Genomic DNA, 22,331 nt, shown 5'->3' with positions numbered 1-22,331 from the left:
AGTTTAAAACTATCTGTCTTTAGGGGGCCGACTGTAACGCAAAACGTCGGAAAAAGCCGAAAAAACCCGACCTGCCACACCAAAGGCCCCGGCTCATGGCCGTTACACACCTCGACCACTCGATGGCACCAAATCGACTCATTAACGCTCACGGTTCTGAATCTGAACGAGATTGACCGGAGCTGCCGGGTTGAGAAGGAGGCTGTGAGGCGGGCATGGGATGAGGCAGATGGTCGGAGCTGACGTCGAGAACACGGTTGAGGAAAGCCACTTGGGAAGGAAGGTCTGAAATATGTTTTATTGAATAGTTATTGATGCCATGTTCAGTATGAAAATAACACTGTGATTAACTTAGCAATACTTGGCTAACGTCAGTAGCCTAGCTGCGTGTGTGGCAAAACTTCAGCTAGCTATCGTTGTCAGAATAACTTTATCGGTAAAATGTTATACAGGGTGTGGATACTAAGTATCTAATGACACTGTTTTATCTAGGTTTCTTATAAGGCTGTCGACATAAATTATCCCTTCTAAAGGCGTTAATGTAATAAACAAACACACGTCGGGATCCCAGCTAAAGCTACGATGCTAGTGTTGGACCCAGCGAGGCATTATGATGCTAACCTTACTGTAAAGCAGGTACACATGAATGTCATCCAAATACTTGTTGGATTATGCTTCCAATTCCCCCATGTTCGTGGACTGTCGATTACGTGCCTTGAAAACCATCACAACGATCACATTTGGGTGAGCTCTTCCAATCCATGGCAATGATAAGTGAACCATCTTTGACTTTCGTCATATAAACGCCATGTCCCTGAATTCCCCTACAGGGATATATTAATACCAATGTCTGCATTAGGGCTTATGGAAAAGTAGCGCTATGGAGCAGTCGTATGGGATGTAATGTCTTTCTAATATCAGATTGAAGGCCAGAGCTGTCTACACCCCTCAGCAGCTGCTCCCAGCACCCCTCCTCCCCTCCTCTGAACGGGGCAGACCCGCAGGGCTCCAGCCCTGGCTGCAGGCTTCTCCCAGCACCCCTCCTCCCATCCTCTGAACGGGGCAGACCCGCAGGGCTCCAGCTCTGGCTGCAGGCTGCCATTGATCTTTTCTGGTTCTGCCGGATTCCCCTCGCTGTGTGCATTGCTGAGTGCTCAATGTACAGCTAGTCATCCATGGCAAATCTGATCCCCGGCAGCTATTATTGTTCTACTTATGTATCAGGCAAACACAATTGGTACACACATTCCTATTGGCAAATATTAGTAATATGACCCACACATAACATTTACTAGGGTTAACCTGCCGGTTTGACAGATTTTTTAATTCAGAAAACTTATTTATATTTTTGTTTGAGTGCACTTTTGCATACCATTTTTAAACTTGTTCTATGGAACAGTGTGTTAACTTATCATAGGCATAATTTATTATCAGTTGTGGAGTTTCCATTTATATAACTTTATTGAGTTATAAGAAGGATTCCATGTTGGAGGCAACTTGTCGAGGCTTGTCTGGTTAAGGGACACCCTCATTCAGACCAAAACAAGTACAAACCTCTGAAGAATACATCACACTGCACTCTGCCAGTGTTGGGAAAGTCCACTTTCCACGTGAACTAGTTCAAAGTTCAGTTCACAAATTTTAAAATGAACTAGTTCAGTTAAACGTTCATAATTCAATTTTTTTCCGTTTCAATGGGAATCGTGACGGTCTATACTTTCAACATAAAGTTTACATATTTATAATTTGAAATTCGTCCCAGCCTTTATACGACAGATACTATAGGGTCTATAGCATATAACCGCGTTTTCTGATTACAGTTTAATGTAACAGTAAGCTGACAACACCGCAACTGCGAATTAACCACACGGAGATAACCATGGCAACCGGTCAAACAACACAGCGTTCTGCACGCGCATCCGCCGTGTTGATAAACAAATAACCCCCCTATTGAGCGAAGTTAAACCGAGTGAGCATGCCGTTAACAGACACCAGAATGAACGAGTTCACAGTAACATTCATCAGGCAGTAATACAGTATGTTCAGTTCACGTTCGCTCAAAATAGGAACGAGTTCATAAACTATCGTTCAATGAACGCGTTCAGGCACAACACTGCACTCTGCTTGTGTATTCTACCGGTAATGTGACACATATCCAGGTGAAACATGAGTTCAGGGGAGTGGACTACTCGTAAGGGATGTGATTCAATCATTCAAATGTTATTGTCTTTCACCATTCCTTTTCTCAACTGTTTTCCACACTGTGTATGACTGATTGGGATATAGAGCCTGAGACCTGCCACGGTTCTGGTTAATCTGACCCTTCTATGAATGATCATGCTGATCTATGAGGATGATGTTATCATGAAGCTGTTGGTCTGCCATGTGCACTTTCATGAGTGCATTGCATTTGGTTTCCCCTGGTTGGTGGAATTTGTAAGGCTATCCTGACAAATGAAGGCATAAGGCATACTCGAAGGGCTTGTAGGCTATTCTATTGCTTCCGTTTCTACAAGCTGAGTAGGTTCTTTGTTAGTTCTTTGCGTTTGAAGTTTCAAATAATCATATTGGCATATTTCATGGAACAAAGTATGCCCAATTATTGTTTATTTTCAAAGTGTAATCCACATGCTGATACAGCTGTTATAATGTTGTTCCTGTTCGGAATAGCTGTTAACTTGTCCGCAGTCTGAATGACCCATAAATCATAACTTCTTTCTGTCCCCCCTCATATAAATCATGCATGTCAACCAGCTAAGCATGTTTTTCGCCTTTTTGATTGATTTTGTGTAATGCAGAAGGATGGAATCCTGTTCCTTCCATGTCCTTTCCGTTGCTCTATATGATGAGCTATGTAATTTGGTATGGGCCCTAACGTTATATAAAAAGTTATGGAAGTAGGATGTGCTCTGAATATCATGGCATGTTGTCCTCGAGCAGGTCTGGTTACTGATCATTGCCTATTCTCTTATATTCATTTTCAATGGCCCCCACTGCCTCTCTGTGTGCTGTCATATGGGGTTATCCGTTTTGTTAATTATGTATAAGGTGGAGCACCGACAGACTTTGAGACATAAACGTTGAGTCTCTTGGAGGCATTATTTGATTTGTGACCGGTTGTAAAGCAACACGCCTTTTCTTAGCTTTCTTTATTGGGGACTTATCCCTGGCAGAAAGAGACGGTTCAGTTCAGTGAGTGGAAAGTCCAACACTTAACTCTCACTGAACTGTACCGGCTCTTCCTGCCATGGGATGATGATACCTTCTTTACCTCACTCAGTTCTGTCATTTGTTATGTTACAGTAAACTTAACGGAGACTAAGCAGCCTGCCAAGCTGATAAAACCTTTATGATTTCCATGTTATTACATTCCATCAGACGATCAGACATCCCCAGATCATTCCCTCATACTAAGTCCCACATTCTTCTGTTTCATTGGAATATGATCTGGTCTGGTCTGGCCTATTCAACACTAGGATATAAGATAAAGAGTTTGCAGTTTTTTTCAAACTCACCCACTTGATGTTTCAATGCAACCTTTGTGATGTGATCACGCTGGGACCCGTTCACTGTCAGGTGTGGACATTCCCAGATCAGATCTGGCTCACATGGCATTGTGATCATATTCACACATTCATAGTGTGTCCCATCCCCATATGTGTACAGATAACTGGTTATTTAATTCAAACCACGCCCATGTCTCGAATTCACATGAGTGGAATGCATTGTGGCGGACCACAGTGCTAAGTTAAATATATTGAAGTATTTATGTTAATTTGTCATTTAGCACTAAAACGACTAATTCATAACTGCAAGTTCCTTACTAACTTATTCCCAGTCACCTCCTTGATAGGTGAACATTTTTAACTGAAGCAGGGATGTACCAGTACATCAACATTTGTAATATCTGTATCTCTATAGATGGGGTGACAATGATATTAACTGTCATCCCATTTAGCGGGTTTTTTTCTCGAAAATAACTACTGTTGATGACTTCATGAAACCATGAATTGAATGAATTTGACATAAAGTAGCCTCTGTCTGTCAATGTGCAGCCCTACTTTGAAATCTATTTTTCCAACGGCAGCATTTCAGTTGAAAAGTATTGGTTCAATGGTTGTGGAATTGAGAGATCCAATCACAGATCTCCATCCATGTGTCCCCAGTCTAGATACGGTCTGTCTCTCCCCGTATCCGATCACAAAAATGTGATTGAAATGACAAGCGTAGCCGCTGCCTTTGTGTGTCTTCATCTGTTGCCTAATGAAACCCTGGGCACGCACGTGAATAGATGGACTTCCCAAGATCCCTTGTAAAGAATTAATTAACATCGTCGAGCCCTCTATCACTGTCCCGTGATTATCCCTCAGGGTGTTTATGACGGTGTGTTCACTCGTCCACTGTGTGTGTGTGTGTGTGTGTGTGTGTGTGTGTGTGTGTCCCGCTCCATGTTCGGGATGAGTCACATATATTCAGGGGCTAACCATGATGCTCGGTCCCTCGGTGGAAGCACAAACAAGCGGCCCTTTTGTCCGGCTTCGGCCCTGTCCACCCACATAGCGCTCATAATGTCGCAGGAGAAAGAGGGCCTTTATCTCACGCTTGCAATGCCCCCATCTCTCTCTCTCTCGCATATTTCAGATTCAGCCCCCAAAAGGACGGGCCGCTTAAACAGGCCCGACGTAACAATATGCCCACAGTAGCGGCACACGGCCCACCCACAGAGGTCTGAGACGAACACATGCACCAGCACATGCATCGGCGCTCCTCCGCGTTTAATGATTCACCACGCCGGGGCTGCCCAGGGTAGCAGCACCTCGGGTGGGCAGGGTCGTCTCCAGACGGCCGCCACAAGGTTAAATATTACTCAGAACCCGGCCAGTGTTGGCACTGTCACTCCTGTGTCTTCTGTTTTTTATTATTCCAGTTTGTGTTCGTTTTTTGTTTTCTCTATCTGAAGGCCACACTCAAGTCGTCTTCCAAGGGGGAGGGGCCTGCCGGGGGCTCGCCAAATGGGACGAAAGAGAGAGAGAGAGAGAGAGAGCGAGAGAGGGAGGGCAATGTGGACCCACATGGAGAGAGAGAGAGAGAGAGAGAGAGAGAGAGAGAGAGAGAGAGAGAGAGAGAGAGAGAGAGAGAGAGAGAGAGAGAGAGAGAGAGAGAGAGAGAGAGAGAGAGAGAGAGAGAGATACATATACATGAGTGGGTGGGGAGAGAGAGAGAGATAAATGAGTGGGTGGGGAGAGAGAGAGAGCGGGAGAGAGAGGCTGATATTATAAAAGGATAAAGGCGGGGTTGTGGTCGGGATCACATGGGCCCCTGGCAGGCAGCACTGAGGCAGACTCCAGGTGGCAGTGAGACCGGAGAAGGAGGGAGCAGCAGGAACTGGCTGCCATCGCAACGCTGAAACTCCTGGTTAACTCTTTCCGTCCACCCCTTCTCCCCTCCTCCTCCTACTCTCTTTGCTGGTGTTTCTCCTCCGCTGCCCCAAGGGCTCTGCTTCTCCAGCCCCAGACGCCTGGACTCCCCAGCTCCAGCACCGCCACCTTTCAGCTCCTGTCCCGGCCCCGCTGGGCCAGGGAATGTCCCGGCGCCGTCATGCCTTACGTGGATCGGCAAAACCGCATCTGCGGCTTCCTTGACATCGAGGAGACGGAGAGCAGCGGCAAGTTCCTGCGACGCTACTTCATCCTTGACACGCAGCCGGGCAGCCTGGTGTGGTTCATGGACAACCCGCAGGTAAGGCACCACACGCACCATGCTGCGGTGAGCCAGTGATCGTCTACCGGGGAGGGTTCTGAAGGCAGGCCTGAGGTTTCCACAGCGCTCAGCGGTTGGGCCGCGATAGACCCAAGGGAGGCTGAAGAACAGGGCATGTTTATTTGGGTTTATGGGGAAGCCCTTGGTGGTTTGGGAAGAGAGCCTGCGACCAGACCAGCCAAGGTTTTGGTTAATCTGACCCTTCTATGACCATGAGGATTATGATGGAGCTACGATGAGGATGTTTTCATGAACCTGTTGGTCTGCCATTTGCTATTAGTACCTATTATGTGAGCACACATGAAGAAGAAAACCTCCATAGTCTTACAGGATTTTGTATACAATGAATCACTTGCTTGATACATAATATAAAGGTATGGGCAGCGTGTTGGCTTGTAGTTAAGCAGTTATGTATCTGTGTGGCTTTGCGTTAAGCGAGGTAGACTTCAGCTAACTGCTAGCAATTTGGATGAATAAAATATGATGGTAGAAATCGTTGACACATTATGTGACCCAGTTATTGCTGTTGATGATTGGTTGGAGTCCAAGGTACTCGTGCACACACTAAAGAGTTGTCCTCAGTCTGTGGGTTGGAGGCATGATGAGTTTCGTTCCTACATCATGCTCTCTATGTATGTAGACTTCTGTTCAGTGACTTATTCATGATTCATGTAAAACAAGGGATGTTTTCAATTATTCAGCCACGTGCTTTTTATAGTTTTAGGCAGCTGAAATTTTCATGAAGTCCGCTGGTTCATCTGCTTGCTGATCTGCGTGGCAAGATGTGGGGTCATTGTGCGTCTTTTCATGTCTTTTTTTATTTCGTCAGATGGAAATCCGTGCTTTGTAAGCAAGTTATTTATTGAACTGGATTTGTGGGGGTGTCTGGTTTTGTTTGCTCAGCAGTATGTGCCATTGTGTTTCCCCTGCAGAACTTACCTATTGGTGCAGACTGTGTTGGCTCTCTCAAGCTCACCTACATCTCCAAAGTAAGAAGACACATGCATACCATACAAAGCTGTCCCATAACCCTCAGTAAAAGCTGTAAAAGCTTGCTTTATAGTGGCTACCATTGTTGCTGTATGTAACTCAAAGCTCTCTCTGTTTTTATTTTAGGTCAGCGATGCTACCAAGCTCAGGCCCAAGGCAGAGTTCTGTTTCGGTAAGAAATCAGAAGATGTAGTCAGCTCCGGTTATTTCACCTGGTTTCATACGGTTTCGCCTGAACCCTACTGTAAACACCTCAGTCAAAAGAAGGGATCCCCCAGCTGTGCCAGTTATTAAGACGTAAGCTCCAGTCTGTGCAAGATAATGGATTGAAATGTTCACAAGGGAGAATGCAAACCATGTCTGAACCGCAGACCAGTTTACCAAATAGTAGCGCTTTGCTGGAAGTGAAGGAGACCAGAAATGTCAGCACCAATGGGAAATATAACGGTTCTGTCTGTATATATTATATTCATTATATTAAGAATACCAAACATTGATTGTCCCGTGCAGAGTATGGCTTGAGTTCTTAACAGCTGGATTTGTTATTTGTTCATGTAATTTAAGGTGAATGTCATTTTTGGCCTTGTTATTATATCCTTATCTCCAAAGGCCCATCAAGCGAAAACACAGCCGATGTTCTGTCTGAGGCCTTTTATCTCCTCATCATGGTCGGCCTAATAGACTTTATCGTGATACCTTCTAGTTCTGATCCTAACTGATACACAACTTGATAAATACATGAATTATTTTTCCAAATGCAAGGCCCAGCTTGAGATTAAACAAATTTCAAATGTCGCTCCATTTCAAAATTGGCTGTGTATTGTAAAAAATAAATAAATACATTTTTAGAATCTAATAAATATTATAGCATGTCTTGCTATAAGGGTTATAACAGATGAATCCAAGGAACACCATTCGCAAATACATTTTTTATATGATAAATAATAAACAAGCGTCAGTCCTGGTCTGCTGTGGAAATTGGAGGAGCTGGGTGGGTGGTGCAATCACAGAGTTGGCCGGTACCATCGACATGCCGGTACCATCGACATGCCGGTACCATCGACATGCCAGTACCATCGACATACCCGTACCATCAACACGCTGGTACCATCTACTCACTCGCACTGGTACCATCAACGCACTGGTACCATCGTCACACCTGCACCATCAACACACTGGTACCATCGGCACACTGGTACTATCGCACTGTTAGTTGCGCTCGTGTATGTTTAGCCCTTGCACGGATGGTCGTCAACGGTTAATATATTGTAAAACTGGAAAAAACATAATCCTAGTTACAGAACTTTTCCGATTAGAAGTCATACTAGATCCTAGACTGGTCTGTATCTATAGACTGTTCCCTGTAGCAGATCATTACGGATGTTAAGATAACGTCTGCTGACCTTCGTCCAGAATAACGAAGTTTGTCCTCAGCTTACCTCCTTCCTCCCAGCTGCATTAACCAGATCTTGGCCCTGATCAGCTGGTGTTGTCTGTTTAGACCACACACATGTGCCTTCTTGTCCTCTAAACTATACATGTGGCGTTATTGTTTTTCGACCTTGATTAGGGGCGCATGGTACTGTATTGAATAATGTAAAGCAGTTGGTGTCCACACACTTTGTTATATCTATCTGAAAACACATGGGACGCCATGTGTAACCACTGTTCCAAATAAACCGACACAGATGTATTTCTTACCCTTGACCTGACCAAAGCATGTTGTATAAACACGCCATCATCATTATCTGTAGTATGGAGTCGTTCAGGGATCCGACCTCCAAAGCTTGTTATATCTTTTTAATGATCCATTCCTATTTAATGAGGAGTAAAGGGAGTGAGCGAGTGTTTGTGTGCGTGACTGCAGATACCAGGATTGGCAGAGTCTGTGTACTTATGAGACCGGTGCACGCCTGACACGGGATAGTCTGTGTCAAGTTTTCAACAGGATGCTGCTTGACATCCTAATCACAGCCTGATTCAGGTCCGGAGATGTTTTGAAATAGCCTTGCTGGCTGCCACATTTTGCTGAGATCAGCGATCCTGTACTACGCAACAGCCTGTATTCAATTACTTTATTCAAAATGCTTCATAATTTCCTCAATGGAAAGCATTTGCGTAAGGGGAGATGTGGAGGGTGCTGGCCTGAAGGTTAATGCCCATCATAGGTGTGAACCTTTAGTTATTATTGATAAAAGATTTTAGTACTGATAATTATAGGCACACACCAGACAATTCTTTAATTTAGCAAACGTGAGAGACCACACACCTTACAATGGATTGAGGTACATTTAACTATTTTGGTTGTTTAGCATCAACACCATACACCACTCACTAACCGATTCCTTTCCACAACATCCCAGTCCTGATTTTCAAATCCGGAAATCTCGCCAATCTTTCCCGATCAAAATTGTGACTTTAGTATAAACAAAGATGGTGGACAACGGCCAGGAGGAGCTAACTATGCTAGCTTTGGCAATCGTTGGAAAAAACATACCCCACACAACAGGACATTCTGGCAAAAAAACTTTTGTAGAATCATCAACAAGGCTGGGCTTTCCTGACCAGAGATGGAAGAGGGCACAAAATGGGGCTAACTGTAGTGTGTACCAAGCATAAATTAATGTTGTGTTTGCTTTTTTGTTTTCCTTATGAACCATTTCACAACAGGAAAGGCTAAGGGTTATAATGTTGTTATGATGAAATTAAGGCATGGATGTTAATGAAAATTGAGTCTTAACAATACAAAGTGTTATCTGGTGTAGTATCGTCCTGGTGTTTAAACAATATTGCTATACAATACCCAGTGGTAGTTGAGGCAGAATGCACATTGACTGGTAAGAACCACTCCTTGGTCGGTCATGCGTTTGTTATTTATTTGTTGCCGTGTGTTGGAGAGAGAAGGACAACTGTTTGTTTTCTACCCCGGTGGTCGAGATTCACATGGCTGTTAATGGAGACCTGCGCTGTATATGCTCCGTCATATTGGCTCTCGTTCAAGCGCACCGACCTGCCCAGAACACACTTTGCATTGTTATTGGTAGCCTGGCTACAGCTGTTGGATCAGCCAATGGGGAAGGTGCAAAAGCAGCACGATAGACGGCCAGGTGCACTGCTTGTCGTTTTAGAGTCTAGAACGGTCCGATAAAAACTGGCAAATTTGAATCGTAAAAAATTTAGATGATACAAATTCTGATCTCAACATTTTTGATTAAGATCACTCATTGTGTTTGTTTTAAACACGGCATGGACCAATTCAATTATTTAACTGCAGTATTTTTCATCAGGAATAATAGAAGCCTTCATTGAAAATCTTTTCTTCGTTCATTTTGTCTTTGTCTAGTAATCAATGCCGGGATGAGAAAGTTCTTCCTGCAGGCCAACGATCAGCAGGACCTGGTGGACTGGGTTAACGCCCTCAATAAAGCCACCAAGATCACTGTGAGACACTTGCTCACACGCTTACTCACTAACTCACTCACACACAGTGACTTATCAGTATTTTATTATGTCTGCATGTTGGATGAACATGTATTACTTTCTTCTTTCTCTTTATTCTTGATCCTCCATCTTTTATCATTTCTATTGTAATGTTATCTTTATTTTACTTGATGTCCCTGTCATAAGAGCTGCATATCCCATGTATGTACACAGGGCCTCATCAGAAAAGCCTTGTGTGTGTGTTTTAGTGTAACTCATAAAGGTTTCTCATGTGTGTGGTTTCCCCCGTAGGTGCCCAAGCCGAGTGACGGGCAGCAGAACGCGGAAAACCAGAAGGCGCTGCAGGATGTGGGTGGCTCCAAGAAGCAGGTCTCCTACCGCACGGAGATCATCGGAGGAGTGCCCATCGTCACACAGACACAGGTACAGGGGTGTTTCTAACTTTACATGGATGCACAGTGCCACAATGACACCGCTACGACCACACCTATTATGCCTCGTCATTCAGGTCATTCAGGTTCATAAAGACGATGTGAAACGCTTTACTTCTACAATGTGACACGTTTCCAAGTAAATACTTTTATTATTGTGTTATGACTTTAATATTGTTATCCTGGTAAATGTCTTAGGGCGCACTCACACTAGGCCATCTGTACCGTGCCCAAGTCCGTTTCTCACCTGTACCGTGCTCAAGTCTAGACCGTTTGGCTAGTGTGAGCACGCCAACCGTACTCAAGTCCACTTAAATCCCGTGCCCTGAGCACACTTCGGAGAGGACTGCTCAGGCCACGGTACAGATGCTAATGAGCCGACACGCGCACAAGCATGGCTACGCAACCTGAGCTGGATGACGTATAGTCCATGCGACTCTTCTTCCCCATTAAACAATAAACATGACGGCAAGCGGTTCACGATGGTGCGATAGTGAAGTTGAGTTTTTTATCAAAAAATCGTCACGGCGCGGGCTTTCTTGGTTCACTGGAGAAGGCGGGGCTGCGCACGGAGTCTAGACCTCTTCAGAATAATTTGCACACTCCCGAATGTTTTTGTTTTTTTATGAATGAAGACACCCGCATGCAAGAATAAGTCTCTCTCGTAGATCGCACCATTTTTCAACGTCTTTGTTTAATACGACTGCATCACCTTCTCTCACATGATCAGCAGCTCACGTATTTCATTTTCTCCCAAGTAAGAAGTTAACTGCTCATGATCATATCGCTGCATTGTCTCTTTGGAGACAGCGCAGCAGCAACACTACCCAAGGCCCCCCCGGAACCGCGGAGCCGTCGCATTTACAACAGAATGAAACGCAATAAACCACCAATGTGTGCAGGTTCTGGGAGGGTAAATCGGGGTTCTAGCTCAAGCAGGCAATTTACCTCAGGGAGTCTAAACGCGCGGACCGTGCCGCGAAAAAGGCGTGCATAAAATTTGGCAGTGTAAAAACGCTCAGTGAGAGAGGGCTGCCGGGAATCATACTTGAGCACGGTACAGGTGTGAAACGGACTTGGACACGGTACAGATAGCCTATTGTGAGTGCACCCGTAGTTATGTTTGTATTAGCCTTGCACCTATCAGGGTTTTTATTGGCCAATAAGGTTCACCGATCTGTTTTAATGTGTGATAGCCGCTCCAATACTGAGCACCGTTTATGTATGCATATTTGTATCGGGTCGCTGATGCCCTGTTTGTCTCAGGAGTGAACCGGGGCCGTCTGAAATCCAAATTATCTCATACAGAGACCATTCAACACAGATTTTCTCACATTCAATTTCACTCACTGAAAGATGACCAACGCCAGTTCTAAAATTATACCCAAATCATGGTTCTGAAATCGTACTTACAACCCAGTTTGTCTGATTCAGTTTTCCTTATACACTTATGGTCATCTGTTTTGTGGTCCTCCAGCATGAAGGGGGCGACAGCGCGGAGGGGGCGGAGCGCGATGCCATGCGGCGCTCCCACAGCCAGCTGCCCTACTTCCTGGGCAGGCCCACGCAGGAGCAGACGGTCATCAAGTCGGGATACTGCGTCAAGCAGGGAGCCGTGGTGAGTGACCCTTGACTAGGGTTGGGGATCATTAATATTTATTGATATCGTTACCATTTTCGATACTCCTTAACGATCCGAGTCTTTATCGATACCACTGTCGATACTTTTCTATTAATGGTGGAAATACGACGCGTTTTTAGTGATGAGGAAAATATTTAGGAAATATATAATTGTATTTTAAATTAAATCTGTAATTCTAAATAAATATTGACAACAGTAGTTTTAATTATATATACTAAAATGATTAGAGCACTATACAACTGTATTAGTAATACAGAAACATGAGTAATACAGTATTACTCATGTTTCTCACAAACTCAAAAAAAAAAATCAATTTACCATTTCTCTATGTTACATTTGGACGCATCATGATAACCTAACAGTCGTTTTACTGAGCCAACCTCTAGACATCATCACGCAGCACATCTGAAACTTTATTTACTTTTTAAGATAACTAGCTTGTATGCTGCTGATTACAACACACCCAATTTCGCAATTGGATTACTATTTTTAACTGACGGGACTAGCAACCATGTCTGTGTGAGATTACCGCTCGTACTTTGAGTGGATGATTAAGACAGGCCCGTTTGTGGTGCGGCAGGAGGAGACAGGAGGAGTCTTTTCAACTCTGAGACAGTCGAAGGTACTGCATTTGGCCTTTATTTGATGCACAATGCTAATGTGCTTGGCCATTGAGGTTGTGTTCCCCCCTTTACAATAAATGATTTTCGCCCTTTTCGCCCGTTCAGCCATCCTCGCGAGCAAAGTTAACTGCCAGATTTCACTTGTTTTACCTGTAATACCTGTTTGCTTACAATTCCATTCAAAAACATTGGTGGACACGCTGCAGTGATTGGATTGATTTGATTTAAAATCTGTGACGTGACTCGAGGGACACAACATTATGTTACAGGACCTACGGGACAAAAAAAATAAATAAATGAACGACGGGACTCGATAGTGCTATTGATAAGCCCAAACGTTAATGATTTTTCAGGTTTTGAAAAAAGTGGAACCGGGTCCTTGATAGAACCGGTTTTCGATCTCCATCCCTATCCTTGACCCCCCCCCCGGTCCAGTCAGCCTGGGGTCCTCCAATTGGCCCTATGCACTGGGCTGGTGCCTTGAATTAAAACAATTTAAGATTATATTTGGCAACTTTTTTTACATTGGTTAGCAAGGCAAAAGTAATGACTGACTTTCACACAACGTTCATCTGCTAATTATAATTTGATGATGCTGGTTGTTGGCATGATGTTACTCCAGGGGGTAAGTAAAGTAATAAATTGCCTCATTAGAGTAATTGCTTTCTGGCAAAGTGAAGATGCCACAGTGTTTGCCAACAATGCACACCAAAGATCTCTTAAAACTCATGAGCTGAACTCCATTTTGTTCCACCGTCCCTCTAGATGCGGAACTGGAAGCGGCGGTATTTCCTCCTAGAAGAGAACTCAATGAGTTACTTCAAATCAGATCTGGTAATTATTTCATTTCAATACCTATTGCGGAGGCTCGACCTGCAGATATAAACGCGGGGGCGGCTGCCTCTTCCTCTAGCAAGCTGCCTGTCATCACATTCAGCGTGTCTGAGTTCTGACATGTTCTAAACCCCCCCCCCACACACACACTCAGTCAGTGGAATGTACTGCCTACGCTCTGCTTGTCCTGACACGCATGATCTCCTCCGCCCTCCCCTCGCCTCCCTTCCCTCCCATGTGGGGCCAACTCATACACGCAGCCTAAGTGCGATAATGGGACAGTGCCCCCTCGGGCTGGTGCCGTTTGCCCTTACTTGACACCACTGTCAGAAGTCTGCGGGGTCAGCAACACCACACACCCAAGGACAGTCGCCTTCTCGCTCTCTCTCTCTCTCTTTGTCTCTCTCCCTCGCTGTCTCGTCCGCTATCTCCCTGTCTCTACAGTATCAAGTGGCTCCAACTCGTTACACGTGAGGGAGATATCTTTAGGAGGCACACTGGTGTACAGCACAGTCCTCCCACATGCACAGCAAAATCTGTTGCGGACCGGAATTCCAGCAGACTTGATAACATGCACATGGAAGCAGGAAACGTGTTTGTGTTTGTGCAACATAGACAAAATCCTCCTGAATTATGCCCTCGATACCGAATCAAAGAGATAACGCAAGCTCTACTGCGCGGTCATGCACTGGTTTCGCTGCCCTCTATGTTTTACAGTTACATAAGCCTTGGCTTAATGAAGCCGATTGATGAGGCCGTGGACACCGCCATAGTCGACCACTGTTGTCTGTATTTAGTGTTAAATGGCTTCCATTCTGCTCTCCTTTATGTGCACCCGCAGGAGAAGGAGCCGCTGAGGACCATCCTGCTGAAGGAGGTGCACAAAGTGCAGGAGTGCAAACAGAGGTGGGTGACCCGCCCCGGCGTTGGTACCCCCCAGCCTCTACCCCGGCCCCTCAAGCGCTGTCCAATGGGTTCACTTTGGGTGCATTTGTCCTTCATTGGAACTTTGCCAAAGTGGTTATAAGTGTTCTGTTTTTCTATGTGCAGTGATATTCTGATGAGGGATAACCTGTTTGAAGTCGTCACCCAGTCCAGGACCTTTTATATACAGGTAACGACAAAAAGGGCAGTACTCATTCATGCGTCATGAACTGTAGGTGCTCACCCAACCATTGTCAGTCCGTCCCAATGACCCGGGCTGCTGTTCCCCCTGCAGGCGGACAGCCCTGAGGAGATGCACAGCTGGATCAAGGCCGTCTCAGGGGCCATCGTGGCCCAGAGGGGCCCCGGGAGATCAGCAGCCACAGTAAGAGAGAGAGAGAGAGACGCACACACGCACACTGAGACTGCAGTACCATGCAGGCTGTAAATAGGGGCAAGGGGCAAAGTGAGCGCTATAAGTCAGCATGGACAAAGCGCAATTGTTGGTGAAACGCGTTTCTATTTGAGTTTACTAAGTGTCAGGTACTGTTGAAACACCGCACACAGGTTTCCATATCGTCGTTGGAAGTCTACAAAACATAATCTAGTGATCCACCCGATTTCCAGTTCAAATGGAAAACAATCCATTTCTGACTTTCGCTTTTCCTTAATTCCCACTGCATTCTCTTCAAGGTTCTCCCTTTGCTTGCGACATCGCCTCTTGTTTAACAGCGCGTGTTGTGTTCTGTCCCCTCCCTCCAACATGCCCCAAAGTGCACGGTTGGGGGGCCGGGGGGGTGCTGATGCATGCTCTGTCCTCTCCACCCATCAGTGTCCGTAGTCTGCTGTGCGTTGTTGTTTGTTTGTTTGGAGTATGGACCATGAAACACTAGCACACAACAACGAGAGCTCAGCCCCCCGGCGAGGGCACGGCGTCGTGGCCCGGGTCCGAGGAGCGCATGTAGTAGCACGGAGGAAACGATGCAGCACTCCTACCTTTACCCTCTGCTCTGATCCCCAATGGTCCTCCTCCACTGTTGTTCTTAGTCAATATAGTCCTCCTCCTCCTCCGGACTCCTTTTTCTCTCTCGTCCTCCTCCTCTCTCCTTTTCCTCCCTTCTCCTCCTCCTCTCTCCTTTCCCCTCCACTCCTTTTTCCTACTCTGTGTTCCTACTCTTCCTCCTCCCTCCTTCTTCACCCTCCTTTAGCTCCCTACTCCCTCCCTCATTCTGCTTCCTTCTCCCTCCTTCTTCCTCCATCTCCCTCTTCATCCTCCTTCTCCCTCTTGATCCTCCCTGATCCTCCTCCTCTTCCGCCCTCCTATTCCCGGACGGCCTAGCTGCTCTAACCCAGCTGTGCACTGTGTTGTTGCAGATGCGGCAGGGCAGACGACTGTCCAACCCCTGCATACAGCGATATACGACCCGAATCGGGGAGTGTAGCAGCACGTACGTCCTCCATTCTAAGTCACCCTTGTTTTTCGCCACCCCCCCTAAAAACGCTCCCTAAAACAGACTTTTTACGCTTTGTCTTCCGCTCTCTGGCTGACTCTTGTTCTAGGGACATGGCACAAGCTGGTATTGACGGCGCTCTTCCGATGCTTCTTTGCTTGTGTGAACCAAAACGCACCTCATGAATATTCATGGCCTGGCGCTACATTGCGCACTCCTATCGTGGACAGCTTTCTTTTGGTTTTTTGCTCTTACTATATTTTTTCGCGCCCTTTCTCACCTTATACTAAAATATTCCCTAACCTTCTGTCCCACGCGCTGAGCACACTGACCCTCCTTGCCACATTTTGGATGCCGACCTTTTGTTCTTCATCGAATGCGACCGTCCCATAATATGAATACGCTTGACGCAGTGAAGCACTTATCCAGAAAGACATTGGCATGCACATCTCATCGGAGTTGCATGTTCTGCTGTGACTCGCTTTACAAAGAACATACAACCGAAACCACCGACCCCTGCTTGCTTACCGAGTTTACCTCACCCACCGATGCAATATACTCCTATTGACCCATTGTACGTATGATGTATTCATATACCTGCACTGTTCGCAAAACACTAACAAGCCAACAAGATCTGTGCATATATAGAATCTATGAGCACAGATCTGTCTCCTGTTTCTTTGTCCTCGCTCGCTTGTGTTTGTGTGCGATAATGTATACGCCTCTCTTTCGTGCACACTTCTCACGGCCTGTGTCTCTCTCCCTCCCTCCCACCCCCTGTGTCTTCTCTCCGTCTCTGCAGCCTTCTGCAGCTGTGCACCTGTCTTAGATGTGTGACTTCCTGCTTGTCTGTCTTCTTCCCTCCTGTCCGCTGCCTGTATGTGAAAACGTATCCCTCCACCACAGAATTCAGGTGTTAGTCGTCGCTCTCCTCTCAAGTCTACTAATCCACTGCACTACTCTCCACTGACGTGTGGTGTTGTTAAAACATGGGTGGTGTTAGCGGTGGGTTTAGAGGCTCGCTGTGGCGTGGTCTGTCATTTACAAGTCATAGATTATGGGATGTTGTGGTCTTTTTTTAATGATGTGGTAGTTCAAATGTGGGACTAACAATGGGACTAATGACTAATACTAATACTCTGCTTCACTACCGGTCTCCCCTGTTCCTGTGTGTGACGTGTTTGTGTGTTTCAGAGATTGAAATGATGGCCAGCGGAAAAGGCTTCCCTTCCCCTCCACGTCTTAGAAGACACTGTTCTCTACTGCTTCCTGTTACCACTGCAAGCTATAATCTTCTACCACCACCACCACTACTACTACTACTACTACTACTACTGCTAGTGCTTCTTCTACTACTACTGCTACTACTACTGCAACTACTACTACTGCTGTTGCTGCTGCTTCTGTCTCCTGCACCTTGTACTTCAGGGCCAGCTGGGCTCAAAGTCATCTCAAGAAGTGCAGACCTTTGGACCCTTTAGAGTCCGTAACCCTCTCTATTCATGCTTTACACACAAGGCGTGAACACACACCTCATCCGACATCACTGTGACACCCAACTGCTGAAGCCTGGAGTTCTCATACCTACTCCCTGTCTTTCTTTGTGGCTGTGATTCTCTCACTCTCTCTCTCTGTCTCTCTCTCTTCGTCTCGGCCTCTCTCTCTCTCACCCATTGCAGGACCAATGTGGCCGTCTCTGCCCTCCCACATTCTACCGCACCCCCGCGGGCGCCCCCGCACCTCACCCGCCCGTACTTGCCTCTGTGCCCGCCGGCCCCCGGGCCCCTCACCCCCCCCAGCACCACCACCACCAGCAGCAGCAGCATCGCTGGGGGGCCGCTGGTGTCGCGGAACGCCCTCATCCCGCGCAGCCTGGCCTGGGACAGCGAGCACTTCATGAGCCTCCTGCCGCGGCCCAGCCACGCCCACCCATCCCGCCTGCCGCCGTGACCTGCCGGCCGGCCGTCGCCCACGACCTGGAGTCGCCGTGGCGACGGCGCAGCAGCTTCGAGCCCCGCCTGCCCGACCCGACGCCCCTCGATCTGGACGCCGCCGACCTGCCCGTCAGCCAGGTTTAACCCCGCCCACGCACCCCTGACCTTGCCCTTACCCCCGGCCCGGTGTTGGGAACCCGTGTGCTACGGCGGGGCCCCGGACTTCCATGTTTAGTCATAGTAGAATCTCTGTGGAACTCTGGTGGCTTAGTCTGCACCAAAGAAGACCTGCTGGTCCTCCAAGCTCCCCCCCCCCCCCCGCCCGCCCGCCCGTTATGGAAGATAAGCATTTACTCAAAAGAATGAAAAGAGCATTTGAATTGATTCTTGGTTATAAAAATTCAGCAAAAGCCTTTACTTTAACCTGGAGTCGCATCGGCAGCGGTGCGTTTCTCTGGAGCGTACGCGAGGGGCCTTGAGATGCTATTTACTTTGTTTTCTAAACCACTTTGTGCCAAGTAAATAAGGACCCCTGACGAGGTGCCCAGGCTATTGCCTACCGGCCTGTCTAATCCGTGTACTAATCCAAATAGTTTCCTCTTTGCGTAGATCCCCTGTTGCTGCCACTGTGACTTTGGGCAGCGCAGGCTAGGAAACCATATGGACAAAGGGGTACGGGACGTGCCTATAGAGCCTTTCCGTCGCCTCAGTGGGAGAAACATATGCCCTTCTAGATCGTAGTCTTAAACCCATTTCTTTAACACTGGTAAGTACGACATTGCAGTCACTGTTGCATACTCTGTATCGGTACGGACAACCTTTTCATGTGATTTTATTTTTTTTAAAAGCTAAGCCTGTATGGCTGTGGGTGTGTGATGGTGATTTATGTTTATTTTAATGTCATTCAGCCAATTCTTACTAAACTTTGTGAATGAGTTTGTTATTGACGAGGTTCGGGTGTGTGTGTACACTCACCCCCTTACTCCGTTTTAAGCAGTGGTTCTGAGTTGACTTTCTTATAGCATGTAATGCACACTTACCATCAACCAAGTACTTTGTGACCTGGTAGCTAGGTGGAAAAAACAAATACAGTCCAATGTGTGTTTATCCAACATCAGTAGAGAACATCTTCAAAGCGTGCCAAATGGTAACATCTGTGTGGAATACGGAATTTCGTTAAGTATGTAACTCCAAACGGAATACCCAACCTGTTTCACACACGCCAGCATAAGCCTGCATCGATGTCCACAGTTTGCTCATGGATAGCTGCAGTTTTGTGAGCGTGCCGTTAGAAAATAATAGTTTTGGTGTTAATATGCAGGCCTGCTTGCAGGTCGGTGTTGAGGTACTTTGTTGTACTGTTGTCGTTCTTTCACTTTGAGTTGACTATTGCTTGTTCTTGTGTTGCCAAATAAGTTGGTTATCCCCCAGTGGAAGGCTATGGCTTCGGTTAGGTCTTCAGGGCTTTAACACTTCCACTGTACCCCTGCATAACTACTATAAGCTAGTCGTTTGGGGGGGAGAAGGGCCTCCTTCTCTCCAGCCCAACGAAGCCAAGCAAGTGCAAAGTGTCTCATTGTCTTGTGTTTTCAATTGAAATGTTTTGTATTATTTATTATGTTGATGACTTGGACTTTAAAGAAATAAAACACATTAAAGTTGTTTGCTTTCGAATGTCTTTTCTATGATTTGACTGTTTGCATTTAGTTGGACATATGTATGATGACTCACACATGTAAATTCTCCTCTGCAGGCCCACACTGCCCTCCTGTGGCAGAAAGAAAGAAAAGAAAAGCGTGTGGGCATTATTCTGTGAAGATATATATTTATATGTAGATACCATTGTTACCCTTCTGTGATCATGTTGGATGTATTTGTATGTCTTAAGTGCATATTGTGACTTATTTGTATTGGCCTTTAACATATTCTGGTGTGGAGACATCTAAAAACAATCTGGCCCCACACACACAAACGTAAACACATGTTGAATACATGGGAGCGATCTCACAGACCACAATGTAGTCCGGTTGGGATTATACACACTTGGGTCTTGGTTTGAGAATGTGGCTGTTCCTTCGCAGATGAGGTTGCTTTCATCTGTGTATTTTCCCACCATAGCCCCATAGCCTGCTCAGAACAGAGCCTGTGTAAGTAGACCCATCCTCCTCTGTATATCCATCCGAAAACAACTTAATTTCATCTTATTTTCTATTGTAATGTATCCACTCCCATTGGTTGCACATGAAAGACATAGCTTGTCCAGGGGACGTTGCTAATACATGTGGTGTCCATGGTAGTTAAATTGAGACCATGGGCAGACATGTGGTCCATGGTAGTTGAAGTGAGACCATGGGCAGACATGTGGTCCATGGTAGTTGAAGTGAGACCATGGCAGGCATGTGGTCCATGGTAGTTGAAGTGAGACCATGGGCAACAGTTCAACAGCTAAGAGAAGGGGCGTGGCTGTGGACGTACACAGGCGAAATGCGAGGTGACAGGGATCTTTGCCATGTGTTGTAGAGCTAACATAATGATGTTACATCAGCCCCATTCCCAGACGGTTGTGTAACTTGTCGCGAGTTTAATTTACTTTGACCCAATCATTATTTTAGTGTTGGATTAGCATTACAAGTTTGTGATCAGATATGTAACACGATCACCATTGAATAGCTGATTTATGCTTCTCTTAGCTTTTAGGGAGAAAACTCAATGTTTTGTTTAACTATATTTAAAAAAATGACAATACAATAGATTATAAAAGTTATAAAATTAAAGAGTATACAATTTTTAAATGCATAAATCCACATCTAATTGGTCAATGTACCGGAAGGTATTTCTTTACATTACTATGCAGGTTAAGCTTATGTGGACACCTATTATGGTGCGGGGCCAGACATCCAGCAGACTTCCAACTAATTTCCACCCGAGACAGTCCTGCTTTAACGGCCTCATGGTCACTATGCCTATTGTTCACCCCCTGGCATGGGTGCACCACAGGGGGGCCTGACCTGCAGTCACCAAGCGCATGTGTAGTGGTAGTAAATTTTTGTTGCATTCCTTTAATGCAGAGATTCATTTCCCTGTGGTTTACTTTAGGGCTTTACACAGCACACCACAGACGTGTAAACCCAACAGTGGTGTTTTGTATTGTCTACCTTTTGCTTGGGTTGAAGCAACATGTGTTTAAGCGTAATTAGTAGGATAATCTCTACTGCAGTGTCTCAATCTGTTTCTCAAGATTAGCCCACCATGTTTCTGAATGAATAGAAGGAGTTCAAACTAAAATCTGCTTCATTAGTTGTCATTAAAGTTTGGCAAGGCCCTGGTGCGGTCAATCACGACGTTCTCTAATCATGAGATTCAGGGGACTGTAGTCTTGGCTTATAGACATGGGATGACAACATAATAAATGGGGATTTAGACTTGCACTTCTAATTTTCCCATTAGCGTTCATTTTGATGTTTGATTATGGAAAGCCTACGACATTATCGTCATCTCGATCTCTACATCCTCCTAGGGATTTTATACTTTAAACCCATTAGGCTTACTTGTGTTGAAGCCAGGAGCAACTTATTCATTCCCAAGTGGTAAATTATTTTTTTGATTTACCCGGCATCGTGCAACATGTATGTCGATGTTTCATGGTTGGCAGGTCGCAACCCTTCATTGTATTAATACATTTACTGTGTTTATCAAAGAAAACTGATGGTGTTTAAATCAGCTGGGTCATCTTTTACTAATGCAAAAAACACCAAATCCTTCACTTTATAAGACAGCATACCATGTGCTTAAGGGGTTCATGCAAACATTACGGATTCTGAAAATAGTTCATTGTGTGGTTATTGTGTCGGAGATGTCACAAATCTGAACCAATCCCAACGCTTGTTGTGATTGTAGGAAAACTTTGCCGGGCGGACAGCACGCGACTGCTTTCACAGACGGCGCGTGAACAGCCCGCTGCGTCACTCGTCACAGTAGCTCCTAAATCCTCAGACAGACAGGGCTACACCGTTAAGTAAAGCCATCTGCTCTAAGCTATCGAACTGCTTGAAAGTGACTGTAGATAAGAAAACGTATCCATAACCTAGCTAACTTTATTTCGTTGTAATAGTTTCAATCATGTTTTGGCCACTGCTGTGCGTAACCGTCGCCTTCGCGTCGACCTCATCCGCCGACGCGCAGCTCTCGAACAGGTACGTGATCGGATGTCCGACTCGATGCGACAAGTCCAGCTGCCCCCGGCTACCTAGCAACTGTTTGGCGGGAGAATCCCTCGACGCGTGCAGCTGCTGCTCCGTGTG

At 45.9% G+C, this 22,331-nt stretch overlaps 2 protein-coding genes across 4 annotated transcripts in view; both read left to right on the top strand.

Annotated features, from left to right (window-relative positions):
- The first annotated feature begins 164 nt into the window (after nucleotides 1-164).
- Nucleotides 165-19,674, top strand: LOC307071168 (pleckstrin homology domain-containing family A member 1-like). 3 transcript variants are annotated; one of them, XM_079730084.1, is made up of 13 exons: nucleotides 165-283; nucleotides 5,493-5,739; nucleotides 6,693-6,749; nucleotides 6,877-6,922; nucleotides 10,094-10,191; nucleotides 10,483-10,614; nucleotides 12,100-12,240; nucleotides 13,653-13,721; nucleotides 14,563-14,627; nucleotides 14,772-14,835; nucleotides 14,941-15,030; nucleotides 16,020-16,093; nucleotides 17,776-19,674. In XM_079730084.1, the coding sequence occupies exons 2-13, from the start codon at nucleotides 5,599-5,601 to the stop codon at nucleotides 18,044-18,046; spliced, it is 1,248 nt and encodes a 415-aa protein (XP_079586210.1). In that variant the 5' UTR covers nucleotides 165-283; nucleotides 5,493-5,598; the 3' UTR covers nucleotides 18,047-19,674. The 3 variants fall into 3 exon arrangements, with proteins under 3 accessions (XP_079586210.1, XP_079586208.1, XP_079586209.1); XM_079730082.1 differs by lacking the exon at nucleotides 16,020-16,093; XM_079730083.1 differs by lacking the exons at nucleotides 165-283; nucleotides 16,020-16,093 and having other exon boundaries at nucleotides 5,296-5,739.
- A 2,360-nt stretch (nucleotides 19,675-22,034) lies between these two features.
- The window catches only part of LOC307071724 (serine protease HTRA1A-like), a 23,343-nt gene continuing 23,046 nt past the window's right edge, over nucleotides 22,035-22,331 (top strand). Inside the window, exon 1 of the mRNA XM_079730790.1 lies at nucleotides 22,035-22,331. This exon is cut by the window's right edge and continues 284 nt beyond it. Within this exon, the coding sequence (XP_079586916.1) occupies nucleotides 22,150-22,331 (182 nt within the window). The 5' untranslated portion in view covers nucleotides 22,035-22,149.

Source organism: Pollachius pollachius, assembly GCF_949987615.1.
Source record: "Pollachius pollachius genome assembly, chromosome: 2".
NCBI lineage: Eukaryota > Metazoa > Chordata > Actinopteri > Gadiformes > Gadidae > Pollachius > Pollachius pollachius.
Note: the sequence above shows the minus strand (reverse complement) of the source record. Positions and strands in the feature narration are given on the sequence as shown.

Bases quoted from the DNA above. Each gene is read 5' to 3' on its own strand.
- LOC307071168 (XM_079730082.1), top strand. From the start codon at position 5,599: ATGCCTTACGTGGATCGGCAAAACCGCATCTGCGGCTTCCTTGACATC. The intron at 10,615-12,099 runs GTACAGGGGTGT...GTGGTCCTCCAG, and splicing joins CCATCGTCACACAGACACAG to CATGAAGGGGGCGACAGCGC. The intron at 15,031-17,775 runs GTAAGAGAGAGA...CACCCATTGCAG, and splicing joins CCGGGAGATCAGCAGCCACA to GACCAATGTGGCCGTCTCTG.